The 15,458-nt window shown below is 31.7% G+C and overlaps 2 protein-coding genes across 14 annotated transcripts; both read left to right on the forward strand.

Annotated features, from left to right (window-relative positions):
• The first annotated feature begins 6,623 nt into the window (after positions 1–6,623).
• On the forward strand, positions 6,624–11,099 carry LOC127244290 (uncharacterized). 13 transcript variants are annotated; one of them, XR_007837140.1, is made up of 8 exons: positions 6,743–7,059; positions 7,925–7,997; positions 8,125–8,218; positions 8,341–8,457; positions 8,548–8,602; positions 9,027–10,127; positions 10,246–10,335; positions 10,658–11,099. XR_007837140.1 is itself a non-coding variant. In XM_051264761.1 (7 exons), exons 2-7 carry the CDS (start codon positions 7,027–7,029, stop codon positions 9,516–9,518), a joined length of 864 nt encoding a protein of 287 aa, XP_051120718.1. In that variant the 5' UTR covers positions 6,624–6,701; positions 6,844–7,026; the 3' UTR covers positions 9,519–11,099. The 13 variants fall into 13 exon arrangements, 2 of the variants coding, with proteins under 2 accessions (XP_051120718.1, XP_051120720.1); XR_007837142.1 differs by having other exon boundaries at positions 10,747–11,099; XR_007837141.1 differs by having other exon boundaries at positions 10,254–10,335.
• Positions 11,100–11,637: 538 nt separating this feature from the next.
• On the forward strand, positions 11,638–14,732 carry LOC127244046 (G2/mitotic-specific cyclin S13-7-like). The gene is made up of 7 exons (XM_051264340.1): positions 11,638–12,214; positions 12,668–12,803; positions 12,887–12,947; positions 13,045–13,350; positions 13,437–13,850; positions 13,935–14,116; positions 14,195–14,732. The coding sequence occupies exons 1-7, from the start codon at positions 12,178–12,180 to the stop codon at positions 14,346–14,348; spliced, it is 1,290 nt and encodes a 429-aa protein (XP_051120297.1). The 5' UTR covers positions 11,638–12,177; the 3' UTR covers positions 14,349–14,732.
• Positions 14,733–15,458: the final 726 nt, after the last annotated feature.

The following is a 15,458-nucleotide window of genomic DNA, read 5'->3' on the forward strand; positions in this document are numbered from 1 at the left end:
TAATTTGTTAGCTTTTCCTATTTTCTTTTATTCCATTAAATAATAAATAAATATAATTTCATCGATTTTCCGACGTACAGCCAAAGCAGCGGAAAGTGCCACACCCGTACTCCTGGTGTTGCACCTGATTGTACCTTGAGGACTTGCCATGTCCTTGCTCGTAATGTACAAGCATGAAAAGCACAACTTTTTTGGAATTTTTGAAATAAATAGTATTTTATTTTACATACTTAAAATTCAATCCAATTATTATTATCACAATATTTTATATATGTATATACATCTTTTTATATTTTCGTGTAACTGAAGAAACAATTATTTTTATGTTCTCATTATACATGTATAGTAAACTTATAATTTTTATCATGTATATATATATATATTTTATTTATAATAAATGGTGTTAGATTAAATTTCAAAAGTGAATTAGAAAGATAAATTTCAATAGTGAATGTCTCTAGTAAATATTATCAAATTGGGGGTTGTTTAGTATGAAAGATTACGGTGGATAATATTATTTTATCCAATTTAATCATATATTTAGTTTAATATATTGAAATTCAAAATTAGTTAAAGTTAGTTATGATAATACCTTAATTAAGAATAATTAATCTCATCTAAATGGATGTGATTAGTTTATCTAAATAATATTTATACTAAAAACTTATTAGTATTATTTTATATTTAATTAAATATTTTATTAATTAATTGTATAACTATATAATTTATTAAAATAATATTATAAATTACAATCATAATGCATTATTTGTCATGTCCTTTAATACAATGTAGAGTTTGTTCACATATATAAATTATTAATTATTTTTTAAACTATAAATTACGTTTAAAATAGTTAATTAGTATAATTAATTTTTTTAAAAAAAAATAAAAAACTTAAATATGATTCAAACGTGTAATTTATTTTTTTTTTTACTTTATGAATGGGGGAGTATTTTTTTTATACTTTATGAATGATAATTACTTTTATCTTAAAATAAATATTAAGATCAATATATATGTATATTGAATTGATGATTATCCCATTCACGATATTTAGAATGAGGTTGTGATAATTATTATTTGTTCCTCTTATTACTTATGGTCAAATAATAAATAAGATTTCACAAAGTAATTATATTTATTATTTCAGTAATTAATACAAAAGCTGTAATAATGTTACTTGCCTAATATTAATTAAAATATTACTGTTGTGGAGGTTATTATTACTATTATTATTTTGTATTTAAAGATTTCTAATGTAAAATATAATTAGAATGTGATACATAATAGGTTTATAATTTGAGGTTTATTTACTCAATTTATTTTTTGGGTACGATTCTTAAATATTATAAAAATACAATATATATATTAATACAATATATATACTATTTTTATTTATTAAAAAAATAATTTAACATAAAATATTATTTTTTTACATTATTCATATAATTCTTTATACTTAATATAAGAAAACATTTATAAATAAATATATATATATAAAGTGAACAAACACAATGCATTTGGAAGAGTTTTTTTTTGTTGTTTTATCTCATTTGTTATCTCAAACATCAGTATTAAACGATAAAATTTCATTGCATTTAATCGTTTTAGTGTGTGATAACAATAATTTTGAATATATTCCCCTGGTGATTTTCATAAGTATATATGATGATTTTTTTGACTAATTTATGCGCTTAATTGTACCAAATGTCAAGTAAAATGTATTTTAGTTCATTTTGATATACTTTGGCATTTTCAAATAATTTTTAGCTGCAAAACAATGAATTTTGAAATGAGTTTGCATTTTGAAAAACCTAATTCTGCTGCAACTCACAAGCTGCAATGTCTAGTCGCGAAATGAAAAGCTCGTGCTTTACCTCGCTAGCCATAATTGGTTATATCTAGTAAACATATAAACTTTGGTTTAGTTTTCACTAGAAAAAGTCAATTACCTCAATCCATCGAAAGAGGAAGATCAACACACAATTTTTTCATCTAATAAATTGGACGGTTGAGAATCAAAATATTAATTGTATGTTAGGTGTCAACAATTGCCAACTATCTAGAAGCTTTGTCAGTGCTGAGTTAATATATGTCATTGTAACAATACATATCATTCCATAATTCGTTTTCTCATTCGTTGTCAATCCAAACCGCAATGAGATCTCAAGTTGTAATTACCCAAAGTCGTTTTTCCGGGCGGCTAGCGCTATTCATGACATTAGTCGCGTGCTTAGCCACCCACCCATTTACTTTTTCTAGTACCAAGATAATTTTGTTGTCTTTATAGTTTAATCACGAGTTTTATTCCTTAAAAATGAATAAAGCATCATTGTTTTTCATCTCGTCAACACTTCTATGTGACACATACATAAGATAATTGCTTTGTGAGCTACTTTCCACAAGGATTGGTTAAAAACAAATATTAGTCACATGATCTAATATAATATATTCATAAGGGTCCGGAAAGGATATCCAATTACTAGGTCGATCATTCGTTAAAGCAGTAACTTATTGCAATTTTCATTTAAAAAATATAGGTAGTGATTAGTGAACAAATTTATTAATTCAAATGTCGTATGTATCGAAAAGAATGACTCGTAGCATAAAAAAATAATATAAAAATAAAACATAGCAAACACAAATGCAGTTAGTGAGTAAAAGTCTTATGTGATTACTTTTACGCAGAATTCTCTCACACAAAATCTATACATATATCAATAGCACTTCACCCACTGGAGGGTATTTCTCCGTTCAGTACCTCTCCAATTACTTATCACCTCCGTTGTCTGTAAATTTATTTTATTCGCAAACTCTACTCGCGATCTTGCTAACCTCTCCTAGTCAACACCCATTTTCTATTACTTCACAAGTTCAAAATGTGTTTCATCCGCAATACATCTTAATTTTTTATTATTAATTTTTCTTTTGCATTTATTTTCTTTAATATAAATTTAGTCTTAATGCAATTCATTCTTACCTCGCAACTTCATAAACTTATATGCAATTCTACTCAATTTTCTTCTCAATATTAAATGTTTTAAGTTCGATCCAACATTCATCGAATGACATAAAAAAACAAATATATTATTTGAAGATACTTTTTTTCTACAAAATGACATATTTTTAATACTAGATCAAGACATCTCGTATTTCTAAAATTCATACCAAAAGTATGGCATTAGGGTGTGCATGTTACATTTTTATTTTATTTTATTTTTTTACATAGATTGAATAGTGTATGGTGTCTACATCTTCGTCGATAAAACTGGATTGAAACTTATATAATAAGTTGTTGGTGATCGATTTTTTGAGTAAACAATTAATGTGTTTAGTGTAACGTGCTCAAAAACCAATATGTCCGGTGCCTAGGCTCTGCTTGCTTGGAGGCCCAAACAGGTTGTCGCGTGTGCGCCTAGACTCTGTTCGCTTGGAGGCCCAAACAGGCCGTCCCGCAATAAGTATGAGTATATCATATAATATGTGATAATTATGTGGAATATGTACATGTACTAAGACATAAGCCATCAACACACCGTACATGGACTAGGGGTTCGAAAACATGAGACGGACTATGACAGATAACCTGGAGCCGAACGGTCAAACAACGACATTAGTTTTGATTTGAATTTTGAAATTTATTTTAAATAATATATTAATATGATATTTTGCGAAACAAATAATATATTTTTAGTAAAATTTATACGGATTAAATAATATAGAATTGGGTTTAAAATAAAAACAAAAAAAGGAGAAGTAATATACATGTTTATTTTGTTATTTGCATTGTGTTAGATGACATAAATGTTTGTTTCACCTAAAAAGTTAAATTGTTATATCATTAATTTATTTATTGGAAGCCAACCAATACATTGATTTGACTATCCTATATAAATACAAACTACTTTGAAGTTTTATAATCATTTTGCATTTGTTACGCGTGTTTGCTATCGGTCATAAAAAATAAGTACAATTCAAAAATTCGATTTGAGCACGACAGAAAAAATAAATTTGAAAATATTTTAGGGTGGGCCAGTCCAACATGATTGAAACTCCGGATCGTGCTTGAACTTCATCAGAATGTGTCTGGTCAAACACAGTTAATACAATATTTTTTTTTTCAAATTTAAATATCTTTTAAGTACATAATAAAATAAAAAATTACTGTATTTTATATTTAGCTTTAACTTTTTATCAATAAAATATTATTGTTATCATAATTGCTTATATTTAGTTTAATATAATTTAACTATGAAAATAAATAAATTTCAAAATTCGGACCGTCCAGCCCAACTCGACACAATTTGAACCGGGCTGTGCCGGAGTTTCCAAATCTGATTTGAAATTGGGTTGCGCCTGTCCCAACATGAAATAAAAACAAGACGAATAAATTCGACACGAAAAATAAACAGACCTGAAATTGCCATGTATAATTATGATTTATTGTAGAGTTATCGAATGATATAATAATATAAATATTATAAAGGGGTTGGAGTAGCAAACTTGTGCAATATAATGCTAGTAGATGCAAACCCTTTAATATTTTTTTTGATTAGAATCGAAATTTTCTATAGTAATTTTCTTCACTTACCATATTTTATTATTATTAATATTTTTAGTAAATTCAGTACTGCAAACTATAATTGACAAGGCAAACCACACTAATTATACTAATCTCACTGAGTCACTTGCCATATTTACATAATATTGAACTTGTTTGGGAAACATTGCTATAATATGTAGAGAATGATGCTATATATTTGTTATTTTGACCAATTTATATATCAAAAATTAAATTATATATTATCTATGTGCTTTTATAATTATTTTTATTACTCTTTTCGTCTTTTAAAAATTATGTTCAATTTTTTTACATAATCGCGTTATATATTTGGTATTTTAGCCAATTTATAATTTTTATGTGCTTGTATGTTTATTTTTATTACTTCTATTTTTCAAAAGTATATTCATTTTCTTCTGCAAGATCGATGAAGTATTATTTAACAATCAAACATTTTTTTAGTTAGCACATATTTAACAATCAAATAATATGCATTTTCCACTTAACACAATGTATGTAATGTTAAATAAATTATACTCCCTCCGTTCCGTCATAGATAACTTAATTTTCTTTTTGGTACGTTTTACAAAAGATGACCAATTTTCATTTTTGACAAGTTTATCAATTTTAAATATACTTAACAAATATAAATCAATTTAATTAAACTTCTAACATCTTACACGTAAGATCCATTCAAAACTCCTTTATTTCTATATGTCTCCTCAATTAACAAATATTTTTATCTACCTTTAAAACTCCTAATTTTTGTAAAACTAATTTACGATAATGATAAATAAATAAATATATTTTTTATTCATTTGTATTATATAAAATTTTATTATCTACAAAATGATATTCATATTGCATATATTTTATTGAAATATAATTGTAAAAATATTTAAAATACCAACAATACTACACATATAAAAAATAATAATATATTATTTTAATTTATTATTAATAATTTAATAACATATACTATGTAAAATACCGTGTCCTTAACAAAAAGGCGGGACGGAGGGAGTACATGTGTTGTATTAATATATTTTTTATATTGAAATCAATTTTAGTATGTATTGTATGAAATTATATCAATTCATATGTGTTTTTATCATGTTAACACAATTTATGTAAGGTAGATCTTCCTATCATGTACTATATGTATATATTGTGTGTCCTGAGTACAATGTTGAATTTTACGGAACAACACAAAAATCACATTTAATCATATATTATAGTTAATCGACATATGAATTCAAAAACTTGTTTAAAATATCTCAATCAAATACATATTTATTTGGGTTGAGTACGAATTTTTAATAAATATAATATTATATTGATTTATTATGATATAAAATAAGAATGTTTTGAAAAGTATATGAATAAATTAAAGAATTAAGAGGAAAAGTTTTTATAAATTGAATGTATGGATAGTTGTGATATTTCTGTAAATAAATATAAAAAAGAAGTGTAGAAAAATTATTTGTTATAAATAAAATTACATAATTATATGGACAAAATAAAAAAATAAAATTAATACATAGAAATATTATTTTTTTATAAAATATTATTTAAATAAAATTTCAAATCAAAATCTTAAATTCGAATCAAATTAGGGTGTGTTTGCTTGTGGATTTGGATTTTCAATAGTAAAAAATTGAATTTGAATAGTTGTTTGGTGTTATATAAATAAATATTATATGATATTTTTAATTTAAAATAAATTTATAGTATAATATAAAATAAAAAGTAATTATTTAATTTGATATTTTAAAAAAAAAAATTGTAAAAATATAGGTAAAACCTAGAAGAACACAAACTTAAAATTTAAGGTGACATTAAATGTATTATTGTTCTTGCTATTCCAATATAATTTTTTATGCATATACCAATAAGTCAAAAGGTGACTCTCCACTCTACGATCCAGTACAGCCACGACTCAGAAAAGTCCCCCAGGCACGGCCCATTGGTATTTTCTTTGCCACGTGTCCGCATATAACTGGTGGAATATATGATCTCACAGTAGCTGCGGAGCAGTGGATTTGATAGTGAAAAAGCAGAATGGGATTATAAACTGCAAAATGCCAAATCGAAAAAGAAAGGAGGGGTTCGAAGTTGGACTGAGCAAAAAGTGAAAAAGGTAATCGCGTGGGTAGGGGTCCGAGAAAGTCGAATCTGCTGAGTTAAAATTGACATATTTGTTGTTTTCATGTTGATGTTGTTGTGTGAGGCAGGATTTCTCTGCGAAGACGTAACGATTTTTGAATTTTCTTGCGTTGCAGGTGGTGGTGGAGTGTTTGCGTGCGTGTATATCCAGCCGGAAACGGATGTGCGCGAACGAAGCGTGATACTTGAGTGGTTTTTGGGTTTTGCTCGAGTGTGAGCGGTGCTGTTTTTGGTTATACAAGAGTTTGTGTTAAGCTAGGGTTTGGGAAAGAAGTGGAGTTGTTGGTGGCTTGGAAGTCATGAGGAAGAAGCTCGATACTCGTTTTCCCGCGGTAATCGTTTTTCTGGCGTTGTTTTTTGGTTTCTATGCTTTCCTTGAGGGTTCTGATATTGTTTTCGATGAATTTCCAGACGGTGGTTCTACTCTGTTTAATTTAAGCAGTTTGGTGGCGTAGTATGATTGTTTATTTTTGCTTCTTTCTAATGTAATTTGATATTATTTGAAAGTGATATGCGACCGGCCTGTTTAAGCCTTATCTAAAGTTGAAATTAATGAAACTGTGAACTGTGAAGGTGTGATGCCAGCACTCTTGTTTGTAAAAATACTATTTGTTGTGATTGAACTGTTTTTCGTTTGGGTTACTGAGAAGTTTATTTGAGCTAGCTTGTTGGGTTTTTTGTAAGATTTCTAGATAAATTGAAAAGGAGGTTGATATTGTCTTCTTATCCCAGTTGTTTTGGACTTTGTTTCGGTTAAGGGTGGAACCTTTTGTATAAGTTACTTTTTTGTTAATCAGCAGTGGATATACTGGTAAATTTTAAAGGGATGTGATTATGAATTGTTCTAACTTTAGTGGAAAATATTATGTTCCAATTTGTTAAAGCATGTCTGTAGAGTCTAAACAATGGCCCTGAATCAACAGAATTATGATTGATTGGAAATGATTAGACCTCGGTTCTTGCCACCAAGAAAACTGATTTAATTTTGTATACATATGGCTTTCTACTTCTCATGGTTTAGCTGGAGATTTTCATGCTGCGAGGAGCAGTTAAAGCGTATGGATGTTTGAAGTGGATTTGATTTGTGAGAATTCATCTGTCACCTGTAAAATTTTGGGAAACCTGATGTTGTGACTTACATCTTGCATCTTGATGGGTACTTTTCTTTCATAGAATGATTCAAAATTCATTTTGCAGCCTCGGATTAAGAAGATTATGCAAGCTGATGAGGATGTGGGGAAGATTGCAATGGCTGTACCCCTTTTAGTTTGTATGTAATTTCATTATAATGTTAGTGCTAAATGTTTGGCTTTTCTGCCTTTTTTTCTGGTTTAGATGTACGTGTCTTTCTCTCCCTCCACTTACATGTTTTTTTTTTGTTTTTGATTATCATTCAGCAAAAGCTCTGGAACTATTTCTGCAAGATCTATGTGACCGAACTTATGAAATCACTGTTAGAAAGGGAGCAAAAACTGTTAATTCTTTTCATTTGTAAGTGTTTCATAATCTTATAATATGCTTTAATTGGTTTCTACATGCAGTGGTCATGTACACAGTTGTGTCTACTGTCTAGCCGGCCTTTTATTTATTATCTTTACCATTTTAATTTGCAGAAAAGAATGTGTGCATAGCTTTAGTGAATTTGATTTTCTAAAGGACATAGTTAGCAGCGTTCCAGATTTGGTTGCTTCTGATGCAGCTTCTGAGGATACATCTACTACAAAACGAAGGTTCGAAAAATCATGACACAACTCTCTGTTTCAGTGATAAGGAAATTGAAGATACAGATTTATATTGCCCTTACCGACTCTTCAATGCAGGAAGATTTCAGAAGATGAATTCAACAATGATAAGGAGTTTACAAGGATAAGCATGGTAAGATGGTTTTGAGCCCATTAGATTGAATCGGCAATTATTGGAATAGTAGAGTTTATATTGGATCCCCTGAAAGGTTTCCAATTACAAGTGTTTAAAAAGATGTTACTTTCTGTCATATTCACTCATTAATTAATTATCAAATGAAGTTTCCTTAATATTTTTAATGTGAGCTTCTACTTATAAAAAAAGAAAGGCTTCTCATCAATTGTGGATGTGGTCCACGTCATTTCGCTAATTCTGTTATTACTGCTAAAACAATTGACCAGAGTATTAGATGTGATTACAGTTTGTATTCTGTTGATACAGCTGGTTCCACTTGTTCATATTTAGGTGTATTAATTCTTAAAGAATATTTAATTGCCTGGCATATAACTTGAAAGATTTCTAAGATCTTGATTATTTTTTTCTTTGTATCTGTTAGTGCTCTCATTCATTGCATCAGGAGGCTGGACAGACCACCAGCAGTGGGGGAGGCAAGGTTAAGGGTAGAGGCAGGGGCAGGGGCAGAGGTCGTGGCAGGGGTAGTCGAATGCTACAAAGAGAATCATCTGCAAAATTTGAAGATGATCCTGATCTGTCTGACCAGCAAAATGAGAATCAAAGTGAATATTTAGAGGGATCAAATAATGATAGATGTGCTTCAGATTCAGTAAGTACAGAAGTAAAGGAAGCAGATAGACCGGTAATGAATTTTGACCTCAATGTTGACTTAAATGAGAGTGGGTATTCCACTCCAAAGTTAGGTGAAAACCCCTCGGCTGTTTCCAAGATGCCATCGCCCGACACAAAACATGTACATGTTCCTGGATGGTCTGTTGATGAGGCAGCAATGATGGCCGTAACTCCTATTCAACTGGCTAACTTAAACAGTGCAATGGATGAGGAAGTGGAAGATTATGATGCAGAAGGATGAATACGATAATCCGAATCTCTTTTCACCATTACATCAGACAGTTGACTTTGCTATCATCCCATTTTGTACAAATTTCATGTGTACAAGTTTGCTAGGAGATCCTAGGACATAACTAATTGGGGTAGATAGTTAGACAGACTGTAGCTAGGCAGAATTTAAGATCTTTTTATTTTAATTAGGTTTCTGTATAAATTGTGTGATCTTTTCGAAATTCTAAATTTCCTTTGTTTTAATTTCCATTTCAGTTTAGCCTGCACTTTCTTCTTCAACATTCTTGTAATTTAATTCTTTGCTTGAGCGGATGCAAATTAGTCTTTGTAAACCTTAAGCAGGTATTGTTTTTTCTTTGTCTAGCATCCTCCATCTTCTCACAAGTACAAAGGTAAATTATGAAATGTAATTTTGCATATTTTGCTTTCAGATTGTTTTTTTGTGCTGAACTTGCTTGCTTTCTTATATTCCGATGGAATGATTCAGGTTATGATGATAGACTTGGAGCCGGTGTGACCATTGTTACATTTCACTACCAACCGGGCTTTTGCCTGTCGCAACTGTGGGGTTTGTTAATCCAGCTTGTAGTTGAGCATTGGCCACAGTAGCCAGCACCAGGTTTGTTTCAATGTGCCGATCTAATCTGACATTGTTTTTGTACTTATGAACCTAATTTAGCTGTTGGGTATAACTTCATTGCTTACTCCCAAGGGCGTTGATATCAGTGTGGGCGCAGATTTTCAGGACTTGGCGGAAGTCAAACATAGATGTCATGCCGTGAGGTAGTTTGATCTACACGTGGAGCAAAGCAACCTGAATGGGAGAAGTAAGGAGTATTATTTGTCACCATTTGCATTTATTTACTTGAACTATTTCATCAAAAGTATTTTACAGCCTGCGATTACCATTAGGTGTGCGCCGAAGCATTTCATTGCTAATTTCTCCCTCCGTTATTATTTCATAGCCTGATATTTTAGTATTTTACAGCACAATCTTGGATCAATAGTTTCTGCAAGATTGAATACCGGAAATTTTTGAAAGAAATTTATCCACTGTGATCTTATCAGTATGCCTAGAATACATTTTATTTACTTATTAAATTCTGGTAGGTATTCTATCATACCTGAAACTCTCACAAAACTATACAGAGAACATCAAAGAAAAGGCTTTTCTCTTTTGTATTTCTTCACTGCACAATGAGCAAGATCCCGTGTACTTTGGCATCATTAATCTGCAGAGTACTTGCCTGGTTACTTCACAACATTTATGCCGCCCGAGCATCGAGCAAATGGCCATCCTGGATTGAACAAGGCTGACCTTTTGAGCTTTAGAACTCCCTTTGCAGCTCCCTTCCATGGCGCCTGCACGTCTTCATAATTGATGCTCGCTTGGAATGTATTGTTGCTTAAATCAGGCCGTTATTTCTTGCCACCGATCTTCCGGTAATGGCATTATGTTGTAGTGATTTGGGGCTCCTGCTCCTTTTCTTGCCTCAGTTTTGTTTGAATGTGGTTTAAAACAGGTTTGATGTTTTATTAATAGTGAAATTTTGAATCTAAGTTGGTTTTGATATTGTATTAAATTGAAAAAGAGATTTGCGAATACTATTTATCATAATAGTAATAATACTTGAATTGTAGTATTAAAATTGAGATCAAGTTATCAAACACACCATGACATTATTATTGACACCAACTTTTTGGATGAATGAGTGAGATTTAACTTAGTTTACTTTTGAACTATGAGCTATGAGTGGTGGAGTGTATTTGTTTGGTTTTGGGGATTTATCTCGCATTTTAATATATATATTATATTGTAAAATTATTATATGATAGTAAATAGAATATTAATTATTTTAGTATATAAATTAGACCACTGTCATGAGTACGTAAAAAATTATGAAATGATATAGTATATATTAATATATTATTTTTTTATAATATTATATTATATTATAAATTTTATATCATTACATAATTTCATATCCCTATTTATTTTTATTAAAAATAAAAGGAAATAAAAGCTTGATTTTGGGCTGGATCAGATGTCCAGTGATAGGCCCAACTAGAGCCAGTGTAGTGGTGCAGTTAATTTAAATCCAGTAAAGTTTGAAATTGTAATTTGCCATTTTGTCGGAAAATAGGAAAGGCTTCTGAAAATCATCTCAAAAGGACTTCCCACGAACGGTAAATTTCTCTTCCTTCCTCCCTCCATCTAACGGCTAGTAAAATCCTCGACGCTCCACTGTTCTATTCTCCCCAACCCAATACCACCGTTGGATCTATTAATCCAACGGCCATAATTCAACTTAAAGAATATGACCGTTGAGTGCCCCCTTCCCTTCTTCGTCTTTCTTTATATACACGTATATATGTACCACAGCTCCTCCGCGCCTAAAACTCTCTCTCTTTCTCTCATCAATCTTTCTTCCAATTCCCATCAAAGATCATCGCCTTGACTGCATCGAATTGATTGATTTCTTAGAAAAAATTACAAGAATCTAACTTGCATTGTGGCGACTGGAAACCAACCACGAGAAGGGGAGCCGCGCAACGGCCGTCTCCAGGTGTTGCTGTCGTCGTTCTGGGCGAGTATAGGCGGTGTTTTGGGTGTTAACAGCGATTATCGGGAAGAACAGGGAGGAGGAGAAGAGGAATTGGATCGAGAAATGGCTTCCAAGGCTGCTGTTCCTGAGAATCCCCAGGGTAATTGGAGAATTTTACTTTGGGATTTTTTGAAATCGATTAGGGTTTTTGTGATTTCCTTTATGCTTCTTATGTTCTTCAAGATTTGCTATTGTTAAATAATAATAATAAACCGTCTTGAGATTTCGGTGATGATTTGTGAAGATTTACTGTGCCTTTCGAATCTTCGTCCATGTTTTCATGATATTCAGAGTTTTAAGTTGATCTCGTCTACTTTCAAATCTACAGAGAATTATGTCCATGATAGATAGACAGATAGATGTGCATTTCTTTGACTGCTTCTTTGTTTTGGCTTTAATTACATCAATGTGATGCACCGTCTCTGTTCTAAAATTCGTTGACTGTGTTAGAGCGTCTGTTAAACTAGTTTTAAAATCCTGTGATTGCAAACTGCTTCCATTAAAGTAAGTTGTTAAAAACTTGTGCACAACTGAACCTTTCATCTGATACCAGGAGGAGTGAAGCAGAAGAATGTGCAAGCTGAAGGCAGAACCAGGAAGGTTCTAAGGGACATCGGAAATCTGGTGCCGCCGCAAGGTGGCGGCATTGAGGGGAAGCTTCAGAATCCGGTCAGCCGCCCTGGCCCAAGGTTCTCCAAATTCCCATGATTAAGATTTTCACCCTCTAGTAAAACTTTTTTGCTGAATTTCGACAATTGCTGCTGTGTTTCAGGCTCTTCGGTGTTCAGCTACTGGACAATGCTCAAGCAGCAGCAGAGAAGAACAACTGCAAGGTAAACTTTTAAGCATGGCTGCTTGTTTGAGATATATTGGTTTCATTGTTTCACTCACAGTTTTGATGATGATTATTATTATTCTTACCATATGCAGAAATTATTGGCTGAAAAGGTGAATGCTGGTGTGCCTATGAAGAGCGATGCAGTTAAGCCGACGATAGATGAAGTGATCGTAATAAGTTCCGATGAATCAGGAAGCAGCAAGAGGGACAAAAATGTGAGGTTAAAAAAGCCTGGAAAATCACTAACCTCAACCCTCACTGCTCGAAGCAAGGCTGCTTGTGGAATTGCCAACAAGCCCGATGATCTGACGCTGGACATTGATGCCGCTGATGTAAACAACGAATTGGCGGCAGTGGAGTATGTCGAGGATATGCACAAATATTACAAGCTTGCAGAGGTACTGTTGTCCGTTAACCATATCCCTGAATCAACCCCATGTTTCGGCTGATTAAAAGTTTCACTTTTTCATTTTTATGATTGTAGAAAGATGGCTACGTCAACGATGATTACATGCATGGACAGCTGGAAATCAATGCCAAAATGAGAGCCATTCTTGTGGGCTGGCTGATTGAAGTCCACCGGAAGTTTGAACTGATGCCGGAGAGTCTCTACCTTACTGTCAACATTGTTGATCGTGTCCTTTCGATTAAAACTGTCCCCAGAAGGGAACTCCAGCTGGTCGGCATTGGCGCCATGTTGATAGCTTGCAAATACGAGGAAATCTGGGCTCCGATGGTCAGCGATTTCATAGAGATATCGGACAATGCCTACACGAGCGAGCAAGTGCTTCGTATGGAGAAGATGATCCTGGGGAAGCTGGAATGGTATCTAACAGTTCCAACTCCATACGTATTCCTAATTCGGTATATAAAAGCTTCAGTTCCAGCTGATAAAGAGGTAAAAAAGGATCGATTGATTAATCTTGTTTTTCCAATCAAATTTTAGTCGACTAACTTGACAATGTTTCCGGATCTTGTGTAGATGGAAAACATGGCATTCTTCTACGCGGAGCTCGGTTTGGTGGATTACTCGACTGTCATCAAGTATAGCCCCTCGAAGCTCTCGGCTGCCGCAGTATACGCTGCGCGATGCACGCTCAACAGGACCCCCCTGTGGACGGAGACACTTAAGCACTACACAGGCTACGCCGAGGATGAACTGATGTACGTTCATATACATATACATATACATATATATAGATTTCGAAAATTTGTTATGATGGATGGTTTGATCATCTATAGGGAGTGTGTGAAGATGTTGGGGAGTTTCCACTCGGAAGCATCGGAAAAAGATGAGAAATTCAAGGCAGTGTCCCGGAAGTACTCGAAACCGGAACGAGGTGCAGTGTCTCTTCTTCCACCTTCAATTATAAATCTTGCTCTTCTCAAAATATGACTTTGAGATTTAGAGAATGAGAAGTTTACCAACTTGTTCGTTGGAGGTAGGTATAAAATAGTTGCTTGCTTTTGGTTATATGGTATTATTGTATTGTGTATGGATAGGATCTACTACTACTTACTTAATACGAAGGAAGGATGATTTGAGAGTTCTTTTATCGAATTGTTGGACTTTTAGTCTGGGTGGGTAGGTAGGTAGGTAGGTATGGCCAAGATTCAATCTTGTTATGTTTTTTTTTTTTTTTTTTCCTTTTTGTAATGATGATGATTGAATTAAATGTATGTGGGAATTTTGTATAGTCAAAATATTTATACCTATATCTTGAGGAAGAATCAAATAGATGCGCGCATGTCTTCTATACCATTTGATTTTGTAATTTGAGTTTAAAATTGAGCATATAAATCCAAGATTATGGTTGTGTGTATGTTCGAGAATTATTATTATTATTATTATTATTATTATTATTTTATTGGTCAATTTTCTTTTTTAGATTACATTAATTATTTATTTTATTAAAAATTATTGTTGTATGAGACATATCCCTGTATCAAATGTTTTACGGAAACATTTTGTTAATATTTGTATCTAATTCACATATTATCCGTCTTTATACAGTGTATGTTTTAATATTGTATGTCGTCAATATATCCGTTAAATATATATTACAATATAATAATTGATATTATGCGTTGTTTGTGTCACGTTGAATTTCATGTTCTGAGTGGACTTAATAAGTTGAATATATAAAGATAGTACATATTAAGTTGAATATTTATTCTTATTAAAAAAAAAAAGCAAAAACATAAAAAGAGAACACTACGAAATAATACTAAGTGTATTTATTTAATATGTTTGGTTTTAAATGTACAGTTAATATATAAAAAGTAAATCTAATTTTATAGATAATAATTTTTATCCATTTGCTGTTACACTTATAATTCTACTTAATATTCTGCAAATTAATTTGACAAGAACGATGTTTAAATCAAATTAATATTAATAGTCTGCAAATTAATTTGACAAGAACAACGTCTAAATCAAATCGATATTATTTACTCTATTTCTTGTGTCCAAGTATCATCCAATCATCATTATCCACGTGTTAAA

This window comes from Andrographis paniculata, unplaced genomic scaffold, assembly GCF_009805555.1.
Source record: "Andrographis paniculata isolate CXL003 unplaced genomic scaffold, ASM980555v1 Contig9END, whole genome shotgun sequence".
Taxonomy (NCBI): Eukaryota; Viridiplantae; Streptophyta; class Magnoliopsida; order Lamiales; family Acanthaceae; genus Andrographis; species Andrographis paniculata.

What these genes read in the sequence shown, in the direction of transcription:
- LOC127244290 (XM_051264761.1), top strand. Translation starts at nt 7,027, where the DNA reads ATGAGGAAGAAGCTCGATACTCGTTTTCCCGCG. An exon ending in GGCTGTACCCCTTTTAGTTT is followed by an intron (nt 7,998 to 8,124) that starts GTATGTAATTTC and finishes ATTATCATTCAG; the next exon opens with CAAAAGCTCTGGAACTATTT. An exon ending in ACATCTACTACAAAACGAAG is followed by an intron (nt 8,458 to 8,547) that starts GTTCGAAAAATC and finishes TCTTCAATGCAG; the next exon opens with GAAGATTTCAGAAGATGAAT.
- LOC127244046 (XM_051264340.1), top strand. Translation starts at nt 12,178, where the DNA reads ATGGCTTCCAAGGCTGCTGTTCCTGAGAATCCCCAGG. An exon ending in GTCAGCCGCCCTGGCCCAAG is followed by an intron (nt 12,804 to 12,886) that starts GTTCTCCAAATT and finishes GCTGTGTTTCAG; the next exon opens with GCTCTTCGGTGTTCAGCTAC. An exon ending in CAGTTCCAGCTGATAAAGAG is followed by an intron (nt 13,851 to 13,934) that starts GTAAAAAAGGAT and finishes GATCTTGTGTAG; the next exon opens with ATGGAAAACATGGCATTCTT.